The sequence below is a fragment of the Struthio camelus genome, chromosome 2, assembly GCF_040807025.1.
Source record: "Struthio camelus isolate bStrCam1 chromosome 2, bStrCam1.hap1, whole genome shotgun sequence".
Taxonomy (NCBI): Eukaryota; Metazoa; Chordata; class Aves; order Struthioniformes; family Struthionidae; genus Struthio; species Struthio camelus.
This window is the reverse complement of record NC_090943.1, coordinates 49,662,304-49,689,219: the sequence shown is the minus strand read 5'-3', so window position 1 is coordinate 49,689,219 and position 26,916 is coordinate 49,662,304. Positions and strand designations below refer to the sequence as shown.

The 26,916-nt window shown below is 40.8% G+C and overlaps 1 protein-coding gene across 3 annotated transcripts in view; it reads left to right on the top strand.

Annotated features, from left to right (window-relative positions):
* The window catches only part of CPNE4 (copine 4), a 230,097-nt gene that overhangs the window by 92,506 nt on the left and 110,675 nt on the right, over window positions 1–26,916 (top strand). For all 3 annotated transcript variants that reach the window (XM_068935605.1, XM_068935604.1, XM_009687853.2), the window contains exon 3: window positions 24,609–24,788. In XM_068935605.1, coding sequence (XP_068791706.1) covers window positions 24,609–24,788 — 180 coding nt within the window. The remainder of the gene's footprint in view (window positions 1–24,608; window positions 24,789–26,916) is intronic.

Genomic DNA, 26,916 nt, shown 5'->3' with positions numbered 1-26,916 from the left:
TAAATATATATACACTATTCATGTGTGTATGAGCATACACAGGCAAGTTTGTGGGGAATTCATGGTTAGATTGCCACACATTTCAATTCTAAGAGAATACCTGTAGATGTCTTTTCCACACATGCATATGTGCACGTAGTAGAAAGAAATGAGCACAACTAAGGCAGGTCAACTCTTTATTTGTGCAGTGGGAGTTTGTGACAGGGAGTGGTGAGCAGTACCTTCTGAATTTTATATCCCCATCTCCCTTCCCCCTCCTCCTTCAAACCCTTCCTTGAACTCAGGTATTATAGATATACCGTTCATGAATTGTATATTTCGTTGCCTTGAATTATATAGAGGTTCTTTTTTTTTTTTTTTTTTTTCATTCTGTCTCTTCATGCCTATGTTAGTCTGGTATTGTGCTTTTTCACAGCTAGTTTGCCTACAGTGGATGCCATATGATGATGGATTTAGCCACCTGTGTAGCACTGCAAGTGTCATTGCTATAGCATATGTTTGCTCTTCACCCCCAGCAAAACTATTTCAAGACAAAGCAATGTCAGTAGGGAACAAGCACAGGCCAGGTTTATGTGATGAGTATTTATGTAATTATGTATTGCCAGAGTAGCTATACCACCAAACAACTCCTAAGGGGTACAGCTGACATTGCCCTTTAGCTAGCAAAGCCTGTGCAAACCCACAGCACTTCCTAAGTGAAATAAGTTAATGGCAGAAGAGCAGTTTTATTGCTGGAACTATTCACTGGGACTCAGGCGATGCCTCTACTTTACTCGGGAGTGACACCAGATACAGCCATATCAGCGCAACCTTGAGGCAGAGGGCTATTGCTAAAAAGTCAAGGGAGGGAATTCAGAGAAAAGGACCGGAAAGGCCACCCATTAACACCTGGGGATTTTTTATCAGAAAAGTCAGAGTTGCTTTTTAAGTGTGTCTCAGGAGAGGTGCAGCAGTGTTGTCCTCCAACGAAATGAATAGCCACTCTAGAAATTCAGACTGATCTGGGACCAGCCATGAGCAGCATCTGGTGGTTGCGGTTTGTAACACCGTTGTATGTAGGCCTCCAGAGGCAAGAAAAAAAACTGTGTGCATGGGGAAGGCAGTGATAACATGGGCAGAGATGCTGCCTGGTGAGAAAGCTGGTTGGCAGTAGCTGAGCTTGAATGTTGCTTGCAGTCGTATTTATATGAGGCTAGAAATGAGCAGCTCCAAATACACCGAAAAGCAGTATATGTGCAGTATTCAGCTGCGGGGGAGGTTTCTGTGGCAGTCCCATGGTTCAACCCAGGCTTCTCAGCTCTGTAGATGGTAACACCACATTAACTGGCATTGGAACTGAGATTTTCAAAGCCAGGAGAGGTTTTGGATGCTCAACACAGTAGGATGTCCCAGTTTCTTGAGTGACCTGGTTCCACCAGACTGTTAGTCCGGGTCCTTGAGAATGACCTGCTGTGCAATTTTGGCAATATGCTCAGGCGGCTGTCTGAAAGATCTCCCAACAAATCTGAGACCAAATGCCTTTGATCGAGGGTAAACTCATGAGCACATCATGTGTGTGATGTGTGTTAGAGTACTTGGGGAACCAGCTCACAGAGACAGAAATGAAGTGTCAATACCTGGCTGCAAATGTGCTCTATGTTTGAATCTAGGCAAGGAACGACTTTATCTCTCAAGGCAATGGCACCTCCTCTCATCAGTGGAAATGTGTATATTATCCTGCCAATACAGTATTCACCCTGAGAGGAAGAAACCTGCAGGCTGCCTCTCTTCCCGGTGACTAGAATGAAGCCTTTTGAATAGGAAGCTCTGCTCATTTGTAAATGTGATGACATTTTGAGCTTTTGTACAGCAAACGGAAGCTCCCTGGGAAGCTCATGGCAGAATGATTTCTTCCTAGAGAGCACTAAAGGAGGTTAAATCAATTTCCTTCTGCAAGGGGAAGGGGCAAGGAAGGAGAGGAAATAACTTATTTTTTCCTTTAGCTTTCAGAGAAAAGTAGTTTTGTTTATAAACCTTTTTTTTAATTTCCTGTTTTAATTTTTCCCAGTCTTTCACATTTCCAAAACTGGGAAATCTTTCGCTACGGGCACAAAATCCAACCAAAATATTTAGTAACCAATGTAACGCTGGCTTATCAAGAAACTAAATACCAAGAATTTTACTGTTCCATTAAGCCCCTGTTACTGTTATGCAGAGATCAGTAATCAGTACTCAGAAGTTTGGTAAAACACTGATATTTAATATGTCTTATAGCTCTCAGATATGTGAGATATTTTTGACAGCTGGTAGAAACATTGTGGGAGTTAGGTAGTACCTCTGCTAAATTGAAACAGTCAGAAAAATGCCTCTCTCATCTTTTCCTCGTCACCATGACTTTGATTCTTTGAAGTCAAGTGTAAATGTATTTTGTTACTTTGTTGTCCTGTGCATTTGGGTTTGACGGGGCAGGAGGGAGAGGAGAACCCCGTGGAACCATAATCTCGCTCAGATGCGGGTGCGCAGGCGTGGGCTGCCGACAGTGGACCCGGGAGTTTGGTATTTTTGTGTATTTCTCCTTGCCCAGCGTGGAATAGGTAAGATGCCAGTAGGCCCTGAGACATGAACAGTCGCATGGAAAGCAACAGGTGAAAGGTTTTGAGCCTGCAGAGGAAGCTTGGCTTTAGCCCCTTCTGTGTTTTGGCTGAAGGCAAAGGCTGTTCCTTAATTGTCTAGAGTGATATACACATCTCTGACTGATTTTGAAAATTCCTGGAAATCTCTGAATAGTAATTCAGAGTGAGACGGTAACACGTTTGAATGATAAAGACCAGTGTCTGGAATTCTGCTGGTGTCTCAAATATAGTTCTGACTAACACACAGATGCGTTGGGTGAGTTGAGAATGTGAAGGACTGGTAACTTGCACTGCGTAAAGGAACTGCCATGAGGTTTATTCCTGTAGAAATGAATATAGATTTGGATAGAAATATTAAAGAAGGCAAAAACTATATTAGTGTGGTCTGGTTCAGAGGTACTGCAAACTCCCTCCCCTGACTGAAGTGTTCCACAACTTTGCAAACATGTCCAGGAGTGCCTACTTCTAAAGGCATATCCATACATAGTTAAGAATTTCTGTAAAAAAAAACAAAAACAAAAACAAAAAAAAAACTTTCATTTGCAATTTTGTACATACAGGCTAGAAAATATCAGTCACTTTCAGTAGCTCCCTAGCTCAAGTAACCATACAAAGCTGAGTTTTACCAAGGCTGTCCTTATTTTTCTGACAGTATTTTTGTATTCCTTACTGGGTTTTTCTTTCCAAGCTTCCTGAAAGATTATTTTTTATTTTCATCAGGCAACGTGGAGTTTTTTCGCACAAAATAGTGAGCATTTTGTTGCTTATAGAGTATTGCATTAAACAGAATTTTCTTCCTGTTTATCGGGAACACACTTTTATACTATTTGGAGTCAGGAGGGAAATAAAGTAAGAATAGATTCTCTTGGAGTTGCTCTTTAGCTCTAATGACTCATGTATTATTTCACAATATACTCATACATATCTTAAGGTACTAGAGGTGAAATTCTCTCTGCTGAATGGGATGCCTCTCTATTGCAGAGGAATCAGATGTTCGTAGTAGCTACACCGCACATTATCTGAGGTGTAACTTCTCCAGGAGCGTTTTATAACCCTGAAACAATTTAGGCTTTTATCTGTATTATCTCATCCAGAGCCAAACACCCCAATTCACTCTGATGCTGTCTCTGAATTCCCTTGATGCTCATAGTATTCACATCTAGATTTAATCCATTTCTCTCCCTAACTGATGATATGCATCGAACTAAATCATTGTAGTAATGACTTCTGCAAAGATATTTTCATCATCTTTCTTGAAGATTAATGAGACTAAGGAGCAATATTATATAATATGTTGACATGAGCTTTATGATTGTATGCTTAATATGTGCACAGTGGGCTTATTCTCCCCTTACCACTGTGAGACAAGATATTACTCTTAAAGCAGAAAAGTCTCTACAGGAAATCTTAGGGTGAAGACAGGACTGAATATAGACAGGTCCTTGTCTTTACAAAGTCAGTACAGACACAGCCATTTAAAACAGAAAACAAACCAAATTGTATTGTTTTCCAATGCAAGTGAGCTGCGCATCTGCTGAACACTAAGGAGTATTGTGGTTTACTATCCCTTCTTTAGGACAGACATCATTTGCTCTTGAGCATTTTACTGAGAAGTGATGTGGCTTTATTTCATGTATTACAATACTACCGTTCCACTCATGTAGTTCCTTCTTACTATGTTGACACTTACTGAAGTATGTGTGTATCCAGGCAATAGGATTCTCTGCCCATTAGAAAAAAAAAAATATGGGGAGAAAATTTCAGTGTTAAGATGCAATGTTGGTAAACACTGTGTATAATTAGCAAGTGCTTTATTGGGTGGCTAATATCACTTCTGTTAGCAGTTTTTGTCAGAAAAACAGATTTCAAAGCAGATTCTACATGTGTGAAAATCTAAAGACATATTTAAATATGCTTCCACGTGCAAAAGCCTTTATGGCAGGTATTCTACCTCTCCTGACTTTTTTTCCATTTTTCTTTTTTTCTGAAAACTAAAGCCAGTGGAGTGTTTAACTTTGGGCCTGCAGTTTAGAAGGATGCTGTGGGCAGCCTTCCTTCCTGATGTCAATCCACTTGTGCCTACCAGGGTGTATCAGAGAAGCATCCTACTGTCTCTGGGCTGCCCAAAGCCCTCTGGAGCAGTTAGGATTTGATGGGACATGCTCACACTCTGCCTTCTTTTTTCTGAAGAGAGTTAGCTAAGGTTGGCTACCACAGCCTTATGCTACTGACAGTTCTGACATGGAAATGACCAAAGTCTGACCAAAGTTTCACCTAGTCCAGCCGCTTGTCTCCCATAGTGGCCAGTGATAATTGCAAAGAGAAAGGTCCTGGAAACAGGACAAATATTGGCTACTGCTTCCTTTTGTATAGCTTGTCAGTATTTGTCAGTGAGAGACTTATGGACCCCTTAAGCCAGAGGCTGGATTGCTTAATCAGAACTGGCTTACACCTACCCAGCCTAGAGCACAGATAAAGGAGCCCTGGTCTTTGTGGCCTTCATCACAGTCTGGCCAAGATTCTGGTTCTCTGTTTCACATGAAACTCCTCTGTAAGTTGCATCTGGTTGAGTTTTGGGGAAACAGGTGGGGATAGTAGTGTGTGCACACGGTTTGGAGGTGATGTGAATTAAAAATGTGTGAAGTTGTAAATAGATGTGTTGACAATGTGGTTGGCAATAACAGATGTACTTGACAGAAGGTGTGGGTAGTTGCTTAATACTCAGGAGGAGTATTCAGGCTCACTGCTCTTCAGGAGCACTGTCAACCTCAGTGAGTGTTTGAAAAGCACCTTCTTCTTTCTGCCAGCAAGGCTGTATTTGCTGGAGAACACATTGGATTGGTTATGCATTCACTGAGCTAACTGTGGTAAATGTACATCTGCGGTGAACAAGTGAGCTCTGTACGGTCCTGATGATTTGTTTTGCTGTTTGTCACAAGAAGCACCTAAATCCAGTTTGAACAAGTTTTCTCTCGTAACTGATCAGTGCATTGTCACGAATGCAGAGATATCGTCCTATTTGCTTATTGGCCACTTTTTGTAGTGCTGTTCAGAGCGTCCTAACCATATGTGCACTCCTGCGTACACTGCTCAAATTTTCCATGTGCCACCTGACAGTCTTTCCACGGCACTTGGTACTACCTTGAAATAACTCCTGCTTGTAACAAAATGTATCACGTGGGAATATTTTTTATCCTTCAGAGTATTTCATCAAGACTTTAGACCTTCTCATGAGATGAGCAATGCCATCACAGAAAGATTTGGATTTTCAAATTGTTACTACAGTAGACAGTAAATGATCTGTCCCCATCACTAGACCACATAGTCTAGGCTTTTTTTTGCCCACTCAGAACTTCCTGCAGCATTTTTCCATGCTATATTTGTGGTATCACTGTTTATAGGTAATTAAAGAAGCAAAAAAATCTCCCAGAAGAGACTACATGGTATCTAGTATGGGAGCTCTGTTGTTTTCTCATTGTCCTTATTGTCCCCTCTGGGGAGTACATCTCTGCAGGTAACATCAAAATTTGTCCCTTCCTTTTTGCATCTCAAGGGTCTCGATTATTCACCATAGCAATCACATGTGTGGCCTCTTGTCCATAGGAAATGGGATTTAGGCACGGTTTCAACTTAAATTTTGAAATCTGGAGTGTGCAGACCCTGTGCAATTTTCCCTAATGCAACAGGGCGTCATCCAAACATTACCAGCACAATTTTGGATTTCAATTTTTAACCCAGGAACATCTCAGCAATTGAGTAACATGATAAAAACACCTACCCCAGAAACTTTTTGATGTTGTTTTTTCTAGAAGTGTTGACTTTTTTTTTCCTTTCTTATTCTGTGATTGGTTTTATAACTGAGGAGAAATCTGTAAAGTACACTTTCATTTGCAGCTTTTTATGTAAGTTGTCTTCTAAAAAATAACTTGGCCCAAACTTTGGTCTTCCAAATTATTTTTCTGAGACTAACTGTTTACACAGCTATGTCATGTTGCGAAAAGATCAGTGATATATTAAGAGTCTGGGTGTACAGTGAGGTGGATTTATATTGCAGGGGGAAAAAATCTAAGGTAATGCTCCAAATACTTTTTAATTAGTTTTTTTATCTTATATTAATTGTGTGCCACATTACAATTAAGAAACTGCATTTAAAAGTAAGTGTTCCCTGCAGAGGATAAAGGACTGAACTCCTTGCCCCTTTTAATTAAGGCTTCTTGATTAGGACAGATGAAAGAGATTCTGCATAATGCCATTTCCCTGTAGAATATTACTTTGTTTTTAAAATACAGGTGAGATTAAAAAAAAAAAAAGTTAAGATTACAAAATACTGTCACCTCCATGTAGAGTGGGAGCAGATGTCAAGAACTTTAACTTTCAACTGGAGAAGAAATCTGTAGAGGGTTATCTGTGGGGTTTTTTCATATTTGTGAATATATTTATATCAGTCCTTGAAAAAGATGCCCCTAAAAGCAGGCTTGATACTGCTGTAAAATTCCCAGATCTTTTGAGCGTCTCTGCCCCGGAGACCATACTAGCTAGAGTGCTGAAATCTGGCATCTCTGCCCTGCTGCAGTAGTTTCCCCCGCAAGATGACGTGCGCCTGAAAATCAGCGACAGCAAAGCTTTGCTATTAGCCTGGGTAATACTGGTGCATTAAGGAAAATGTGTGTCCCATCGTGTGTAGCATTACCAATTGAAGGTCCAATTATAACTGTAGCAAGCAAAGTAAGCTTGATTTAAACTGTTGAGATAATTGTTTGGTCTTTGTCACTTCAGAGAGGCTTTAAAATTGCACCTAGCAATGATTAATTAAAACAGGACCCATGTGCAATTTAAACAGCAGTACTGTAACCGTTAGCAGAGACGACTTCTAAGCGTTACACAGGTGGATAATTAAAGTACTGTGAAGTGCTACAAGTCACAGAACATGTGCTTCATTACTTTTTTTGCAGTCTAGTCGTCCATTAAAACTGGGGAGAGTTCTCATGCACTTAAATAAAAGGAGGTGCATAAATCCTTTACTAAATTAGGGTTAAACTAGCAGCATTACTTACTATTCTGTGAAAACTTTGTTTCCGATGATGCTTACAAAGTCTAGAAGATTTCGTGTATGCACTAGTAAACAAATAATTTTCCTTAGAATAAATAAAGCAGTGCATGAATAAAAAATAAGATGGAGGGGGAGAGATGTGACAGCAAAGTGGTTTTAGTAGTATTTGAAGAAACGCTTAGAAGCATAGCAATGACTGAGAAACACCTTTCTACGCTGGGATTCTACATGAGTATATTGATACGTCAGGCATGGATTTACTGGCAGGGAAGCAGCAGAAAATGGCTTTAGGCCACATTATTACTGGCATGTGTGATGTACATTCTACATCAGCTGAAATGATTGCAGCTGCCCGGGTGTCCTCCTTAAATCTTCCCACCCCTGTTATACCTCTGCCTGTGATGAAGTACACAGTCTATTACTAAATTCTAGGAATGTGTCCACCACATATGAGAAGAGCCAGTTCTTGCCTTAAAGAGCCTGTGATTAAAAAGACAAAATACAGACTTAAATAGGGTGATGGGGAGACAACAAAGAATCAGGTTGCTTGGGCTTATCGCTCAGGTGTCATCTTTTATAGTTTTGGACTCAGGGTGTGTTTTCTTCATAAACAGTGTATATACCTGTACTCGTTTTGCAGGGTTTTGGATGCTCAGTATTCAATTCATCAACGTTCTTTGCTTCATGAGGATCACAGTTCGTTATCCCTTACGGGATCGTGGCTGAAGTGTTCTCTTCTGAGCTGCCCTGTGTGTTTTGGCACACCTATCCCTTAAAAATTTGGTGTCAGCACCCTGCGCAGCCATATTTTCGCACATTAGATTAACACTTAAGATTTCTGTGCAGTATCATTACACCGTTAATGGAACCAAATAGCTTTTTCTAATGCTAAGCTGCGTTAATGGCGGATTTCTGCTCCCTCCTCCCTCCCCCCGACCTGATTCTGAATTTGAGGTAAGTGATTTGCATTCCAAAAGGTTCATTAACGATCCAACTGCTATAGATTAAATGACTAAAAGCATCCTGACAGTTGCATGCTAATTCTAGCAAAGTTGGTGGTAGCTAGCATTCAATCCATTTAAATTATGATGGGGAGACCCTAATACATAAATATTTATTAGCAGTTTTATGTTGCTGTAATGAGTCCCAGCTCTGTATTTTAATTTTCATTAATGGTTTCATGCTAGTCCTAGGTATTGCTGCTCACATGACCAAGTGGGGATGCTCTTTGGCAGTTCATCCCAAGATACCACAATCTAAAATCATGAAATCCTGGACTCATTCCCTACACGCGACCCAACCAATCCCGCCACTGTAGCAGGGATTACAAAAATTGGCAATGCACAAATTTGTATAACTCCCTAGGATAAATTCCGCATAACTTTCTGCTTTTGTTTCCCCTGTACTGCCTCATGCCAAGGAGCTCAGTTCTCTGGCAGGAAACCTGAAAGTCGGGGTTCTGGCTATCCCACTGCTTGGCGATTTAGGTGTGACCTTCAAAAATGCTGAACTCTTACAATCCTAGTGAGAATCACTTGGAGTGCTGGGAGCTCAGCAGCCCTAAAAATCAGACTGTACATATCTCAATTGACATGCCCTAAAACAAAGATGCCTGAAACAAAAGGCCACTATCATTTAATCCTAAGAGATTTCCTTTGCGCAAATGCAGCAAGCAACGTTGGAGGCAAGAATAAAAGCCTGTGCGACTCCTGGAAATGTGAAAACATCCTTTAGTACTGATAAAGAAAAGCAAAGATAGAAAACCAAAATGGAAAAAAAGGGGTAAAGACCATGTACCTCAATCTCACTGGGTAATTTGATTGTAGTATTTTCTTCCTGTTTTTCAAGTCTAGATAAAGAAAGGCATTCTCCTTGAGCTGCCTTCTGCTGATGAAATAAAAGGTTGTCCTATCAAAACCTTTCAAACCTCAGGAATTTGATAAAGGGGCAACTCTGAATGTAAAACAAGTTTTTGTTCCATAGATGCTGACTGTTTGAAGACCTCTGTAATGACATATGTTTTATCATGGTTGGCATCTGCTTCACTTGATTCTATCTATTTGAAACTAAATAGAACAGTGTATGTCTATGATAATTATTCTTTCATATCACTGTCTTTTTATTCTACATGAATGGCAATAAGATACCAGGATGAACCCTGTTCCACTCCTGATGGTGTCATGGGAGCATCCTCCCCATGTTGTCACTCCTCCCTAGCCTTTATTCCTCTCCAGCCACACCAGCTATTCTCCTGTCTTCTCATTTCATGGTATGTCACTCTGCTGGACCATTAATGCCATCACTTCAACCTGGAACCACACAGATGTTGTTTTTAGATCTCACTCTGCAGAGGGAGTCAGCTCAATATCCTAGGCTGAAGTGCCCCGTTGGATTGAAACATTTAGTGCAGATTTAAGTATGTTCTGGGGCTGGCAACTGAAGCGGCAAGCCAGCAATGGACTGCTAGGGAGTGGGTTCCAGGCTGGACTTCTTACACAGGTACAGCAACCTACTGATGTCCTGTCGGTGACAGATTCAGGGCTCATGTGGCTTAAGGGCTCTGTCAGTGATATCTAAGCACAGGCAATATCCTTACAGTAATAAGATCAATACAGGTTGTGCCTTGGCGTGCTGCTCCTGGGTTCCACTTTGTGGCGCGGCCAAGGTGACTGTTGTACTTGCTTGCTACAGGGGTCCATTTCCGTTGACTTTGTCAGTTATTGGAAGGTGCTGAAGGGTTTGCTGCACCATGCCTGAAAGTACCTAGCACCAGTGTTGGTTAGCGAGATGGCAGTCTGCGGGAGGCTTTCACAAAAGTACATCTTAATGAAGATGCCTGCAGTGTGCCTGAACCCAGCTCTTCCTTGTTTAAATTTAGTCCTAGTGAGACCCGTGTGAGGTCAGCACAAGGCTCAGAGCTAAACCTACTGCTGAGACTGTTCTCTCTCTTGGCTGTCGTGTGTTTTGGGATTTGACTGTCTGTACAGGAAAAGAATGATGAATGCACAGCTGAAAATCTCTCCCAGATTGGAACAGGATGCTACAATGTGTTTTGTCATGTGCCCAAACTTTCACAACAGGAACAATTCTCTGTAGTAATCCTGATCTAAAGATTAATTTTCTAGCGTTATTTACACTTCTCATTTTCACCTTTGTCTCAGTATGTTAATATAAAGTGCCACGCTGCACAGAGAAGGCATTGAAAAGAAGAGCTGTCAAAGGGAATTTTAAAGAAGATATATGGAGAACAGGTATTAAAATTACTTTTTTAGATGGAAGCATTGGATAAACTTTCTGAATGCATCAATCAAAAAACAGCATGCCTAAAATATATTAACATATTACTATGATACTGAAAGGCCAGTTAAGAAAACAATTTAAACTTTATGTAAGAAAAACTGGAAGCATGTCACACACACCTAACAGTGCTGCTGATTTTTGTTGTTTCCATTTCCATTGTTTAGCAAGACATGAAAATGCATATTCGAGTTTTGCTGGCTTCAAAATTAGTGTATCAGGCAAAGACCTCAAAAACACCATGAGAGAACTGAATGCCATTCAAGAGGTTTCTTTGGTTCATAAGATTTACTGTCACTGGAAGGTGAAGCCAGCAGACCCTTACTGTTAGTATAGTACTTTTGTATGGTTCCAGCATGGCAGCCTCTTGGGAGAAAATATTTTGGGCATATTTAGTGGCATTTATTTTTCTTCCATTTCTTTTTAAGTGGATGAAATGGAGGACATTTTAGTCAAACCATCCCTCAGTGATGCGTTTCATCCCAGAGGTCACTCACAGCTTTTCGGCAATGTCAGCAAAATTGAATGTTCCCACCTCAAACATAAAGACAAAGTGGCTTGTGAATTATGTAATAACTAATGCAATAAATGCCCTTGCTGTAGTCCCCTGGGACAGGTATGGCAGCCAGAGGAAGGGGAAGTGAGAGGGCTGCGGCCAGCCTTGAGCACCGCTGTCCGCCCCTGAGCGGCCAGGCTGCTCCCCAGCCGCAGAGCAAGGCTGCCTGTGCAAACTGGGACCACACCACTTGCTACATGGTCTCAGCATGCTGAACTGCCTAGGCAGGCTGAGCATTTTGCCACTGCTCTCAAAGCCAAAGCAGCCTGGGCAGCGTTTTCTTTCTGGAGCTGTATTTTCTCATGCCTGTGAGTCTTCCTGTGCCTAAAGTCAGCCTTAATAGGAGCCTCAGAAGAGCAGCCCTGAACTAAGTCGAGGCAAGTCACCATCCAAACCTGCCTTTCTACAAGCTGCTGCTTCACAGCTTCAGCCGCAGCTAAGTTTAAAGTCTACAAGAAGACCAAATTCTGCTGAAAGTGCTTATTGGTTTTGGCCGTTAGCGTGTGCAGTTTCAGAGAGTTGCACAGGATACACCTGAAGGTTGCTCAGATTCAGCTGGGCCTTGGGATTTTTCGCTTAGGTTTCTCGTACTTCTCTGGAGCCTAGTAAGCAGTGCCTTCCATGGGATATTGCACACTGTGCACTGGTTGCTTGGTAGTAAGATAAAACCCTGGAGTCCCAGGGCTGAAATAGCTCATATGGAATATACAGATCCTGCAACATGAAGTCGTCCTTCTTTAAAGTGGTCAGTGATCTCTTATGTACCCTGCATACCCTGCTGTATAAATACCAAACTCCGTTCCCCGTATGGTATGCAGTAACGTAAAGGGATGAAGAGAGCAACTGAAAGGTATAATTTCACTGTGGTTGAATATATGTTGTCTTAGGCTCTTCTCTTCCTGCTATTACACTTGTATGTTCTTAAGCTTCCTGCCTAGATAACAAAGTTAAGCCTTGAAGTGAATTTTGTTTGAGCTATGGAATTATAAGCACGTTTTCAGACTGAGTTAGTAAGTAAAAGTTTAATTAGCTCCTTGCTGATCTGGGGCCTATTTTGCCTCTGTATTGCACATCTAAAGTCTGTGCCGTAAAGCGGGAAGTAACAACAGCTCTGACAGACAGGATATGAAGGACAATGAGATTAGCTGGGAAATAAATAGAGAACCCACAGGCATGGGAAACTGGTTAATTATAACCACATGTAAGTAAAATGAAGTTTGGAAAAAAAAATTGTGAGGAAGCACTGTACAAACATTGCTGAATAATGTCAGAATCTTCTCTCTTGAGTCAAAAATAATGAAAACAGCCTCTGTGAAATGGAATGATGTATTTAATTAATGTAATTATAGTTGTCTTGCAAATGCAGGCATAAATGCTGAAACACTTTTTCTTTTAGGGCAAATGAACTTTCAAAGGCATTCACAAATTATTGTGCTAACACGTGATATAAATCTGTGTTCTGGCTTGCATCTGGTACGGCTCCAGATAAGGTAGCGGAGCAGCTGCTAACGTGTATATATCATATATGAGGAAAGCCTCCTTTCTGAGCTCAAAGCTCTCCTGTGGACTTGGGAACTTGCTAATTTTTCTGTTCTTGTGGCCTTAAATAGCAAGGTGCTGAAACATTCAAGGGACTTGTAGGATTTAGGCACCCAGCTCCTCTGAAAATCCCAGCTCTAAAGTAATATAATCTGCAGTATAATATTGAGTCATTATGGAGCATATATAACTTACCGCCCTATGTATGTATTTACAACACGTACAACACGATAGCAGGAAATAGGGGTACGGGGGCTGCTTTCACTTAACGGAAGTACCTACAACACTAACACTTGTCATTGATGATCAACTCACGTCCTCATCAGTTAAAAAGTAAACACTTAGCATCCCTGCTGTTGCTGACAGGCGTAAAAGGGGTGGATTTGATGTGCCCTGCACATTTGAACCTGCTTCACACCTAGGTATATACCAACCATCCCTGTGAACGTAAGGGATTGATTCCTATGTGTGCTCTATATATCTTGTGTATCTGGGACGTGGCAGGCGTGTTGTTGGTGAGCAATTCAAAGCCACAACACTTTCCAAGCAAGTCTGCAACCATTAGAGGAAGTTACTGCACAGAGTTATTGCGTGAGCCAGTCAGATTTGGCAAAAAATGGCTGCTGTATGTAGCATCCCCCTTGCTGCGTGCTTTCTCAGGGGAAGAAAAAATTGTGGTCAGTTCAGATTAAGCTTCTATAGCTTTGGGTACCATGTATGTGCATTAGGCTTGACTACAAAACCTTTGTTTTCTAGAAATCTTTTTTGAATAGGTATTCCCAAATAAATACGGCAACCATAACTCACAGACATCCTTCAAGGCTAGCACAAACCAAATGCCCCTGAGTTGGGAGTCTGATAGGATGCTGCCTGCAAAACTGTGATACAGCTCAGCTGAACTTGCTCTCTTGTATTTTTAATCAGTGAATTGTGTACCATTTGGTGCCAGAAATGTGTGCTTGTGGGTGTAAATGGCTTGAAAAACGAATATTGCCACATATTCCTATCCTGGGTTTTGTGGTGGTTCATAGAAAGGCTTCCACTGATTTTCCTGGGAAATGGAGCAAACTGTTGGGCTTGTATGGGTTCAGCAAATGGTAACCCCATTGATAAGCTTAATAAGATTTATATGTGAAAAGAAAGAATGAGAGTTATTTAGAACGGACATGAGTCACTAGAAATCTGCTATTTTACAGTGTATGGTCAAAGTGTCAGCTCTGTGGGAAGAGTGAAGTTGTTTTAAATGGGCATTATGAATTGTTACTCCTGGTATGCGAATTCAGGTAAGTCTGGTAAAACAGCGTACATCTTGCATAATAGTGCATTGCCCTCCTGCTGCTAATGCTTCAGTATTATAATTGATTTAACAGTTGAATTACAGCATTAAAAGTAAATTAATACGTCTTCAATTATGAGCACTTCATTACCAAATGAATTTTTTAAACTAACAGCTTGACTGGGCCTCTATATCAATTGACATAATTCATTAACCCGTATGAGAATCCATATTAGTTATGCTTAACTTACCTGAGTGTATGTAGCAGATCTCTATCAGCATAAATAAATTATCAAATCACTATTTATAGTTAGTTAATTAAAGGGCAAATTGCTGAAGCAATGTAGATTTCCTACTCAATCCAAAAAACAGCCGTGTTACGGAATTTTTGCTGCTCTCATGCAGGCAAGATTGTTGCACTGTGAATCAAAAGAATATTTGGAGCTTCTTTTGAAAGTAAAGAACCTAAAATAAATGCTGGAAAGCCCAAAAGGACTACATTTCAGCAAGTGTTTTCACTCTAGCAAGCAAACTAAGTGCTGGGTGCTAGTAGCCCTCCTGTTTTGGGGGGATTTTTTTAAATTTATTTTTGTTCTGTTTTGTTTGTTTATTTCTTTAGTATTTTCACAGTAGTATGCCCCTGTGCTAAACCTATATCTTAAAGCATTTAGCTGTTCAGAAAACAGTAGATTATCATCTGTATGGGGAAAAGCAGCCAAGTAATTTATACATTCCTTTATACAAAGTCACATAACCGACAAAAGGTGGTTTCCCCCTAGGAACAGACTGAAAACGAGCAATCAGATAACAACGAGATGGTAACTCTGGCAGTCAAGAACTGTATTCCCAAGGCTCATCTCCCTGAATTTTGAGGAAAAACTGCTGAGAATATATGACTGAAAAAGAATTTTCAAACGGCTGCGTAGTGCCGTCAGGCACTGCACTGCTTGTTAGCGTTCTGTGGCTCATGGAAAGTGTAGATAAATGTGGTGATACAGGAATATTTGTGTTGCCACTTGAAAGGACCAGTCTTGCCCTCTACAAAAAGTCTGTGCCCTTAAGGACACGCACATCGAAAGAAGATTGGATTGAAACTCTAGACTTCAAATGAAGGTTGGGTAAAAATAAACGGCAGTTGTCAGTGTTGGAACGTCTGGGCTGTTTGTGGGCTGTTATGTATGGGGAGACTTAGCATCCAGGATTCAAGGCTCAGCTTTGAGGTAGCATCCAAGACTTTTCAGTGGAAGACTGAATTATAGTATATTCCATAGTATATTCCCTCCCCTGGTATTTTTCTCATGCCAATGTAATCGCATCTGAATGGGTCACAGCACCTTATCCTATGAGTTAATGCAGGTCGTTATCCACTTGTTTTGGTGTTTTCTGAGTGCTCATTAAATATGCAGGGACCACAACACATGGATATGTCCTGCCACTGAGTGATTACTGTGAAGTCCTTCTGCAGTGCTGATGGCTGGGTGAGAACGTGCTGACTACCTTGGAGAAAGCGCTGTTTAATAACAGAGTTTCTATAGCTGTCAAATTTGTATGATTGTTAGAGCTGTCTTCGCATGCCAGGGGAGGGAATGGATTTCAGAGGTAGAAAGGGAGGAGGCCTAAGGCACCTTTGGAAAATCTCCCGTGGCTGACACTGTAATCGCAGTATGCTGTCTGCGCAGAGGCTCCTATAAGAAGCAGGAGCCGTATGCCCACTTTAGCTAAGAAGGGGCATCAAAGATCTGGCATAACATTTACGCTAAGCCATCGTTCCTTTGGGGAGTGCCCGTTTCATCTCCCAAGCTGATACTATGCTCAAGTGAACTTGAACTAATTAGTTCAAGTACCTCAAGTCAGGTAAAATAGTTGTTATTATTATAAAAGTCAATGTTCTAAAGCAGCTAGTTATTTGAAAAAGTAAGCCTAAATTTTCAAGTGCCTGTGAGGATATTGTGCTAGGTCCCCTAGGACTGAATTAAATCGTAATGAATTATGAGGACAGCTTCATAGATGAAGCAGCAGTATGGATGAAAGGACTTGCATCCTCTCTACCAAGAAGGGAGCCCTCTCCAGTGAAAAATGGGGTGCTGAAGCACAGGCAATCTCTAGGCACCCAGTTGAGCCTCCCTGACAGTGCCTGGTGCTGCCATGGCTCTTAGGAGGGACAAAATCCTTGTGACATTTTGCAGGAAGGTCAGTTTCTCATTAAGAAGTTGCCCAAGTCTTTTATGATTACCTGAAGCAACGGTCTCTCTTTGGGCTTGTCCATCTGATCTCTAGCAAGGCTCAAAATATTACACATAAAAATTCAGAATTACAAGTGTTTGCATGTTAAAGGTAAGAAATCTTCTAGAAGTGGCCATTATGGCTGTCACACTCAGATATCATGGTCCTTCACAGACACTCTTTGGTCCACTTAATCATCGTTCATTGAGAACACGTTAATTTATACGGAGTTGATAGTATGCTCTAAAGAGACATTGTGCTTTTCAGGTTCACTGAAGTGTTCTGTAACTGTCTCTTCCAATTTGGCTGGAATATTCACAGTGCAGTAGCTGGTGCAAGAAATTTAGTCCTTTATGACCCAAGGTCGATAGATGGAAAGAACCTGATATTTTACAGTTTTTACATAAAGGGCAAGTTCTGCAATTAGGCTCAGAGAAGTGGCAGTGTCTGTGTTTGTCCTGAGTTAAAAGAACAGGGCTGGAGTTCTTTGCTAGTCCATTTTTATTCCAAATCTTGCTTTACAGGAGGCAAATTAAGAGAGTGATATCAGCATGTCTTCCCCTCCCTCACCCTGGACTGCCTGGGTAGTAAGAGAAAGCATTTGCAGATGTCATGATTGAGGGTTTCTTCTTTTCCAAGCAAGGAGCTTCCTGGAGGAGCTGGTGTCAGTGAAGCAATTTGAGCCCTCGCTGCCCTTGAGGCCTCCCCTTGAGGTTGGTAAGAGTTGGGGCAACGCTGGCAGCCAAGCTGAGACGTTTGCTAGTTGAAGAGGCTGAGATAGGTGGAGGGTTAGCATAAGTGTTTTGTTTGCATATGTTTGGCTGCTGGAGCTCGTTTGTATGCGAGTCCCTGCACGACCCAGAGACACTGCAGTGTGGGAGTCCTGGTGACCTGTCCTGGTCCTACGTACTGTGTGGAGTGAGAGGCGCTGTTCTTCAGTGTTGGCCAGCGTTATCCAACCCCTGGAGCTGTAGCACTGCGTTCATCCTTTAAGCAAACTGAAGACAGTATGTGTCATTCCAAGGCACTTTTTACAGTTCAGGAAAAGTTAAGTCATCTAGGTAGGCATAGCTGCAGTCTGCTTCTCTGGGGCAGTGAATGTTTTATAATTTATAGAAAACAGAACAATGAGAGAAATCTAACTGATAATCTGGTGGCTAAGACCGGTGATGTGAAGGACCAAAGCTGGAATCAGACAGAGCAGAGACCTTGCTCTGAACCTCTGATATCCTGAATGAGCAGCTGGATTGTTTTCAAATCTTTCTGAGCAAAACTTTTGTCAAAACTGCGGCTAACAAGTGGTCCAAATTTCTTATTTAACTAAAGTTCATGTTCCAATGAAAAACACTTTTGCTTGCAAATTTCTAACCATTTCTGTACTTGTTGGTACACAAGAAGTACGACTCTTCACCTGTGTTAAACCACATCTTGTGTACTTTCTAACTATGTGTATATATTAGATGCTTTATGCTTTAACCCTAGACCAAATTAATCTTTTAGTCCTTTCATCTTAAAAGGCATGTGTGGTGGGCGGGGGGGGGTTTAGATATTTTTGGTAGAAAATAGTGGGTCAGAATCTACCCTTATTACATCAATGTAACCCTACTAAAGCTATTTAAGAAGTATGGCAAAATAAGTCTCCCAGCACCAATGAATGCAGATGGAGTCTCACCAGTATATTATCAAGAAAGTGATCAGAGATCCAAGGGGATTACATGAGCCTCCCAACACAGTAACAATTTTAATCAGTTTACTTTTATTCCAGCCCATACAGTGACTAAAAATCATCCTTCCAGCCCAAGCAGACTTGGGTTTTGTGACATGAGCCTGAAAAGACTCGGCATCCGCTAAATCCCAGAAACTGGTTGAATGGAATGAAAGCATTTCTTTCCAGAGGAGTGTAAACTAAAAGAAAGTATCTGCTGCATTCAAGGCAGGTGTGAATACTCACTCATGCATTAGGTGAGCCCTCACTGTTTTTCTCCAGTATCTGAGGTTTCCTGCAGGACAGAGTGAGTGGGAGGGTTCCCTCTGTGCTCTCCAGTGTCTTTGTGCAGCCTCCAAGCCGGTGAGTGCTAACTGCCCCCGATGCTCCTGAAGGTGAATGTGGCTGCTCTGGCTTCCCCTGAGATCCTCTCTTGTTGCAGGAACCTCGGAGCTCCCTTTGCACAGGGCCTCCCAACCAGTTTAGCTCTTGCTTTCCTCATCCTGAGGATTGAGGATCGCTCTTTCCCATCGCAGCTGAAGCTATCACCCTGTTCAGCTCCTGAATAGTGTTAACATAAGTGCCTGCCCCAGGAGGGGTTAGCACTGTTTGTCCCACATTTTTTTCAGGTTTTCTAACCCTGGGAGTTTGGGGTTGCTCAACTGAGACTGTGAATTCTGTAGTCTTGTAGTCTGCCAAGGATCAGATAGAGATCCTCAAGTGCAGATACTGAGTGCCTTCCAGTGCAGCGCCTATTGTAACTGTATCTTACTGTGTTTCTGAGTGACTGAGATAAGCGTGATGGAAATACTTACCAACAATAATATTTCTGTGTTCTTTTTCTGAGTGACTGAGATAAGCGTGATGGAAATACTTACCAACAATAATATTTCTGTGTTCTTTTCAAAGGTATAAGCATGCAAGGCAAATTCCATCATGGAGTATGAACAAATTCTTTGAGAAGTTCCAGATTAAAAATTATCTCTGTGGGATGGCTGGGAGACCCTTGAGGCCTGGGCTGTTTCTATATATGAGTTTTTCCAGTGCTTGATAACAGGTCTTCCTGATCATAACTTGAAGCTTTGCAAGCTATCTAGTATTTATATCATATAAGTAGAGGAAACTACTTCCAGATAATTTCCAGACCATTCATGTTAAGTGCTTCTCTTCCAGCCAAGCTGAAACTAAAGGATTTTGCCAATGTTGTCAAGCTTATGTATGTAGTGTTGAGCTCAATAGCCTAAGAAAGAGTTAAAGACCTATTGGTTTCTCTTCATTGTTTTCAAACTTCAATTAAACTGAAAACAAGGGCTATAAATTACAGTGACCTTTGCAATGACTTTTCATCTGTGGAATAGCGATGTGATGGCATGTGAAAGCACTGTTAATAAAAAAAAAAAAAAAATAATAACAACTTTCTCAGGAGCCACCAAGCAAAGTGTAAATAGCTTTCTGCTTGGTAACAAATTTTCATGTAAGGTACTGTATCATGGAAATTTTCAGTCTTATTAAAATTCAAATGGCCTAAAAATAATGCTACCCCTTCACCTCTGTACATTTTGCCATCTCAACTGACAAAGGTGATTTTTCTAGATTCAATCAGCATTTTGTAATGGCTTCTACTGAAAATACAGCCTCTTGATTTTCCCCTGTTGGCCTATAAAATGTGTAGGGAATAGGATTTTTTTTGGTGGTCTAAGAACTTACTAAAAACGTAACAGTCACAGAGAGTATGCTTTGGGCTGAATGCCTACATCCTCTTTCTTTTTAATGGAATCTGCATGTTTCTGGCTCTTCAACTCGTATTTTAAAAACACTTCTGGAAGCACAGTGCCTATATGTTCTCAGCCCACAATTCTGCAGTCCAGAGCTTTTTCTTTGTTTGTGAGGCAGGTTTGTCATTATTAACTATTACATTCCTATGCTGTTTCATGAATGTGATTAAAATATCACCAGGAAGTGGTGAGAAGATAGCGAATTCTCCACAGCTGTTTGACTCCTGGCTACTCTTGATTGCTCTTTGCCTCAAAGATGTTGAGTAACAGCCATTGAATATTTAGTGCTTTCATGCTGCATGTTTATATATTTGCCAGAAATATGATGGACAACAAATAGATACCAGTTTATTAGGTGTTTTTTTACTTAGTGTTTTTTGTAACAAAACCAAAAGTGAAAGTGTCACTTGCTTATTAGCGTGCTGCTCTTGCGCTTACAAGCTCTCTTCGCCAAAAGAAATAAGAGATTTATTGTGGTCCCTGGTGTTCTTCATCGTATTTTGGAGCACATGCAAGCTGAGTTCTTACCTTCTGATTTTTCAGTTGATGAGGCTGGGCAAAGCAGGATTGTGTTTCCTTTAAGGAGCTGAGCCTTCATCATCCGTGTTAATGGGAGTGTTGTCACTGATTTTGGGTGGCCGTGGAATTAAGAACATGTGGCGTAAGGCTGACATCTTATCAAGCTAACATGGGCCTGTACTCACTGTCAGCATGGAGCATGTTACCATGCTCCATGAATGCAGCAGGTTTTGCAGGTACAGAGATGACTTGTTGGAGTCAAAAACAAGTCAGCCTTTTTCTGATGTCTGCAGCATTTAGATCATGGCTTCTTTGATGTCAGCAAGAAACTGCATCTAGCAGTGGTATTCCCACCAGTTTCTGTTAAGGCTTCACACTCATCCCGCGCTTCTTAAGAGAACTTTGAGGTTCTAAAATTAAACATTAGAGCAGGAATACTCAGGAAGGAGCAGCTTCTAATAGGCAATACAATTCAAATGGAGTTTATATCTTGTTTTTATATAGCACCTTTTGTCCCAAAGCGTTCCCTGAGAATTAGTGAATTTATTGAATTCTTCTGTTCACCATTACTTCTCTGGCATGAAACACATCAGCTGCACAGTCCTGCTGCACAGTAATCAAAGTGAGGAAATGAAGCCAGGCTTCCCGTGCTGAGGACCCTGTTAGACTTTCAGCCAAAGGTGGGGTAACTGTGAAATATGCTGACAAAGCAGACTGGAGACGAGTTAGACTAATGGGACTAATGCTGTCATACGCTTCTGGCTGCTGAGAGAGGCATGAAGAATTGTGAACCGCTTGTGGAGTTGTTGGCATTGCTTCTTTCTATATAGATTTTTCTCATGTACTCCAGTGCTCTGACGTACTGGCATGATGTATCATCTCAATAATGTGGGAAGACTGGGGAAATTCAGTGAAATGGCTTTATTTCAGTACAGTGTCTGTCAAGGGAAGGATGTCAGTGAATCACAGGCTGAAAAAGCAAACAGTGTCCTGTTGCTATGTGAAATTGAAATTCTTAATGTCACTGTGTGCAGACCTGTGCCTCCATTTTCATGCACCTCACTCCCTTGAACAGTCATGTATTTTACCTGTGTTGAGCACAAGTCTAAATCTTGCCACATATCACCCTGGGGTGAAAAGAACCATTTCCCCACATTCCAGCAGCAGGACATTGGAGATGAGGAAAAGGAATGACAGAGAAACTTTCATTAGTGCCTGAGGAGATCTGCCACACCAATGAATCAATTAAAAAGACTTGATTGCCATTAAATTAACAGTTTATACACTCACAGGGAATGTGTTTAGGAGATTCAACTAAATTAAACTGTTGCTGTAAAGAAAGGTTTAAAACAGATCATTTAAATGTTTTGCTTATTGAACCTGTTCATGCACTGTTTCCTAAAGTGGTTGCTCTTCTGCAAGTGGAGAGAATCACTTTCTGTTCAGAAGAGATGTCAGTGACTTGTTGCAAATTACTCTGTTTGGAACATTAGTTAAAAACATGCCGTTGAACTGACTGCTCATCTTAAGGAAGGACTATTTCATGTTATATCAGCAGTGGTGAATTCACGCCACTTTAACAGCAAAAAATTGTTGACCTAGGCTGAGCACCTGAAAGAAGGCAGCTGGTATCCTTTCTCACTTACATTATTCTTGTTATGCTTTGCAGCATGTTATCAGAACCATCATTCTGGGGTAGTCTAAGCAAAGAGATTAAGAATTGAATTAAATAAATAAAGCTTCTTTCCTTCTCATGATGTTCTTGTCTTGGCATAGTCAGAGCACATTGACAAAGTTGTATGAGGAGACAGCAATGGTAGCGCTGGTTGCATCTGTTTGATGACTGATGGCATCTGTTTGATGATTAACTGAAGGATTTCAGCTGTTGAAGCTGTCAATCTGACACCTTTCATGAGTGCTATAATAAATCTGTGCTACTAGGAACTACTCTTTTTTTTTTTTCTACTTTTGATTTACTCGATTCTTTGTGTCCTTGCCAATAACGACCACCAAGGCTAATGTACTGTAAACGCTGAGAAGTGAAGCAAGTGGCTGTTATTTTTTGCTCATAACAGGTGTTCCTGATCAGGAATCAGACAAAGGATCTCATCACTCTTCCTCTGAGCAATTTAATTTTGTCCATTCCATGGCACACCAGCCACCTCCTGTTCAGTGACTGACATGCCCCAGTCCTACTTCATTTTAGGATCAGCTCCTTTAATCATACGGAATTATTAGCTTTTTTTCTACACCAGGGCAAAGGGAGCGGAAAAAAAGAAATTACTTTATTGCTCACAGTGTCACCAATAACACATCACGTAGAAAAGTAGCAACAGTCTGTTTCCAAAATAGGAAACTCAGCTATTGCATTTTAAGAAAACTGGAAAGCGCTTTCGGAGCACTTTTGTGAAGAAATAGCAGTTTCAGTTTTATGGTGTCTCTCTAGCAGTTGTAAAGCTTAGAGGTAGGAATATGCAGTGTATCCATCACATTCTTGTAGTGTAACTTGGTGAGGCAGAAAATTTGATGATTTGTAAAACGAGTTATTTGCTTTGGATCTAGTTCTCTACTCCTTAATAATGCAAATTGTGCAAAATGAGTAATTACTGAGGGTGTTGCTTTTCCTTTGAGTGTACTAAAACTGTATTGCTCTGCTGCTGCTGTGTTTTGCTGAATTGATACTACTGGAAGTGGAAATTCTGTAGTTATTTACCCATTTATTAGTCTAGGTAATGACAAAGTAAGTTACCCCATACCACTCCACCTGTATTCTAAGCATGTTTGCAAAATCCAGACCATATGTTTCATATGTTTCATTAGGAGGAACTGTGATCTCTTTGTGTCTTTTATAACTTCTCTGCTAAATTTGAGAGACATTTAGTATTGCTGTGGATAGGGATTTCTTCCTGTATTTAGGTGCAAGAGTTAAAATTGCACGGTAATAGAGGAAGTGCTGAAGGGGTCTTTGTGATTGTTGCTATTGCCTTTGTTACATGAAATTAATGACTTCTAAAGAGGTGAATAAGTGCTCCAAAGTGATTAAATTACCACTGGATAGAAAAGATCTGGCCATCTGCTGATCTGCTACAATAACGGACTGTGTATGCGGCAAGTTGTCCCCAAGCCAAAGTGGAGTATGTTAGCTAAAGTTGTCTTAGTTGCTCTAAAAACGTGTCCTGGTTCAGTTACTGTGATTAAGCTGAAGGGAGATGTCTTGCAGGGGTGTGATAACTTGATCATACTATACTTCTTGCCCACAGACTTCTCATTAAATTTTAGATGGCTATAATAAGAAAGAAAGACCAGTTTGATGATGTAATGAAGTCTTGTAGGAATTTAGTTAAAACTTATTTGGATCCTTATGGCATATATAAGATTTTTCTCTTTTTAAAGTCTTGCTGGCCAAATTCATCCTTAAGGTAGCTCTATTGATCATAGCTGAATTGTACTGTAGGTGGTTTTTAACATAAATTTATCTTTCACAGTCTACCACTGTGTTCAGAACTCCACTGAGTCCAGTGTTTTAATGAATTCTTTACTCCGGTGGAGCCAGTTGTGACTTGATCTCTCTCAGCCTTTCTTGATCACATCTCCTTGCATTTGTTTATGCATTCACACATTGTGCCACTAAAACCTGCCTTTGTGAGGTCCTTAAAATTATCTTTCAGATATTGGTTAGCGGTATGCCACCAGCAAAAGACTGTTGTTTTGTCTGTGCGCAGCTCCTGATTCTGCTACCCTACAGACTAATGTACTCAAAGGGGGGCAGTCATCACTCACCCTGCAAAAGGGACTGGGGGAAGTTGCTGATGTTCCTGTCATTTCCTGCATAAGACTTCCTGGAAGGGAGAGACAATGGAAGTTGGCCCTATCCTGTGCCTGTGGCCAATCCTGCGCAAAAATAGGACCTGTTGCTACCCATACAAATGGTAGTATCCATGGCCATAGTCACAGCTGTTACTCCTAATAAGTAAGCAAACTGTATTTGAGAAACTCATTGTAGTCCATCACTGGTAGAAAAAGAACCACTCATGTGACCTCTCTTCCTTTTGGCAGGTTGACAGGACAGAAGTGATTCGAACCTGCATAAATCCTGTCTTCTCCAAGCTGTTCACGGTGGACTTCTATTTTGAAGAGGTGCAGCGGTTGCGGTTTGAGGTCCATGATATTAGCAGCAATCACAATGGGCTGAAGGAAGCAGATTTTCTTGGTGGTATGGAATGCACTCTTGGACAAGTAGGTTTTTTTGCCATATTTTCTCCCGGTGGTGGTTCCTTTGTTCGTATGTGAAATATATTGCTTTGTTAAAAGACTGATGGATGAAATCTGTCATTCATAACAAAATTCTTAATCGGTACTTTGAACAGGGTAATTAAGAACTTCTACTGGTCTGACTTACTGCTGCAGTATAGCTTCAAGTCAGCCAGTGTTTTAGAAAGCTGAGCATCAACAATTGGTCAGGTACAGTAAGAGTACAGGTTCATTACACCAATGTTGAGAGACAGACAAAGAGTTGAGGAGAAAGTTACTGTCCCTAACATTATATGGGATTTAAAGCAAATTCTCAGTCCAAGGAACACTTACAAATATACTTTATTCACATAGGGTAGTGCCTACTGATGTGGCAAATAGAGAGATAGGGTTGGTTTCGTTTCCCTGACTCTCTATCATTCTAAAGTTAGGTGTCTTGACTAAGTTATTCTTCTAATTTCTATCTTCAGTCAGTACAGAGAAACAGACAGTTCCAATAGGTGATTCATTCCACCTGAGGCACCTATCATAGATTAGGATAAATTGCCTTCAGGAGATATCCGTCTCTCCCCATCAGTTATCCAGAGAGTCTAGGCAGCTGGCTTAGAGTAGATACCGAACTTTTTAGATGACTAAATTTAAGGGTGATCAGTCCTACCGAAAGGATCAATGTCTAGCAGTTGGCAGAACCAGCTGCAGCGAATTCCTGTATTGCTGACTGGTGGCACGCTGCAGTGTGCCAAGTATCGCAGAGTTTATTTCTAACTGGCAGGCTTTGGGTTATGCAGCATCTCATAACGTAGATCTCAGCTCTGGCCATAATAGCAGTGCTGAGGATTGTCTCAGTTTCACTGAGCTGAGTATAACTTGGCAGTCCACTCTGTGGTCTGGAGTAGCTCACATGACAAGGAGAGCAGGCAACGCTCTCATTTAGATTGTCCTTTGCGGTGCTTCCGCATAAGCTTGCAACCGGAACGTGATTGCTTGGCATGGAAGATGCTGCAAAGCTTTTATTTCCTATTTCTCACATTTTGTTGTTCCTCCGTCACCCCACGCAGATCCTTTTTTTTTTTTTTTTTTTCTCTCCTTTCTGTTATTCAAGAGAAGTCAAAGCCATAGGGCCAAACATGCTGAAAGAGGAAAACATTGAGAGAATTAATAAGAAATACACGTATTTTCTGACTTGAAAGCTCAGCATGAAGGTATGGGTATTTAGGATCTTTAGAATGCATAGTGAAGTCTGTTCCTTCTGACAGATTTCTTATGGATGTTCTGTGGCCTCAGTCAATGAAAATAAGTTATTTGTATAATGCCAAGAAGAGTGAGAAACATAGAAAAAAGTTATTACAGTGTTTTTTCTCTCTTAATTAGCTTAAAAATGAAGGAAAAAATGTCATTGCTGCTGCTTGTACCAAAAGCATGTCTTTATAATGATGTTTGCTATAAATAGTGCAACCAACCCAGCTGTGTACTGTAATTTTAATGGTAACTAAGAAAAAATAACAACAGTGTGAAATCTGATAGCACAACTGTAGCCTTGAGGTCTCTGATAGCATTAAGACAGTTTTTGAAGGTAGTGTTTTTTTTCTCCCAATTTTCTAGTTTTTTTTTAACTTTGAAAAATTCCTCAACTCATTTAAAAAAAAAAAAAAGTTAGCTTTGGAATTGACATCCAAGCAAAGCCAGTTTTGAGAAGTACAGAACTGAGAATCTTGCCACATAGGCTGTACATACAGAGCTTACACCCATACCTGGAAGTTCTGTGTAATTACTGCATTTTTTTTGATGATAACAAAACTATGGCTTTTCTTGAGCTAATTTTAAGATGAATTTGCTGCTCTACATGAATTTCAAGGCTGAATAAAACATTGTGATTTTGTGAGTATGTACCTGTCTGTCTATCAGTTCATTTGCGCACGGCAGGTGGGTCTTACCTGAGACATGCAAGTAGGCTTTGCTTTGGATGTCCTCCCAAAAATGTGCCAACTTCCATTGCTCTGTTTCAGATAATAGTTGATCGCTAAGGAGTTCACTACTACCTGAACCTGTTTGTAGATCATCAGCTAGATGTGTAGTAACCCTGCAGTTTTACCTGAGTCATGTAATACTCCTG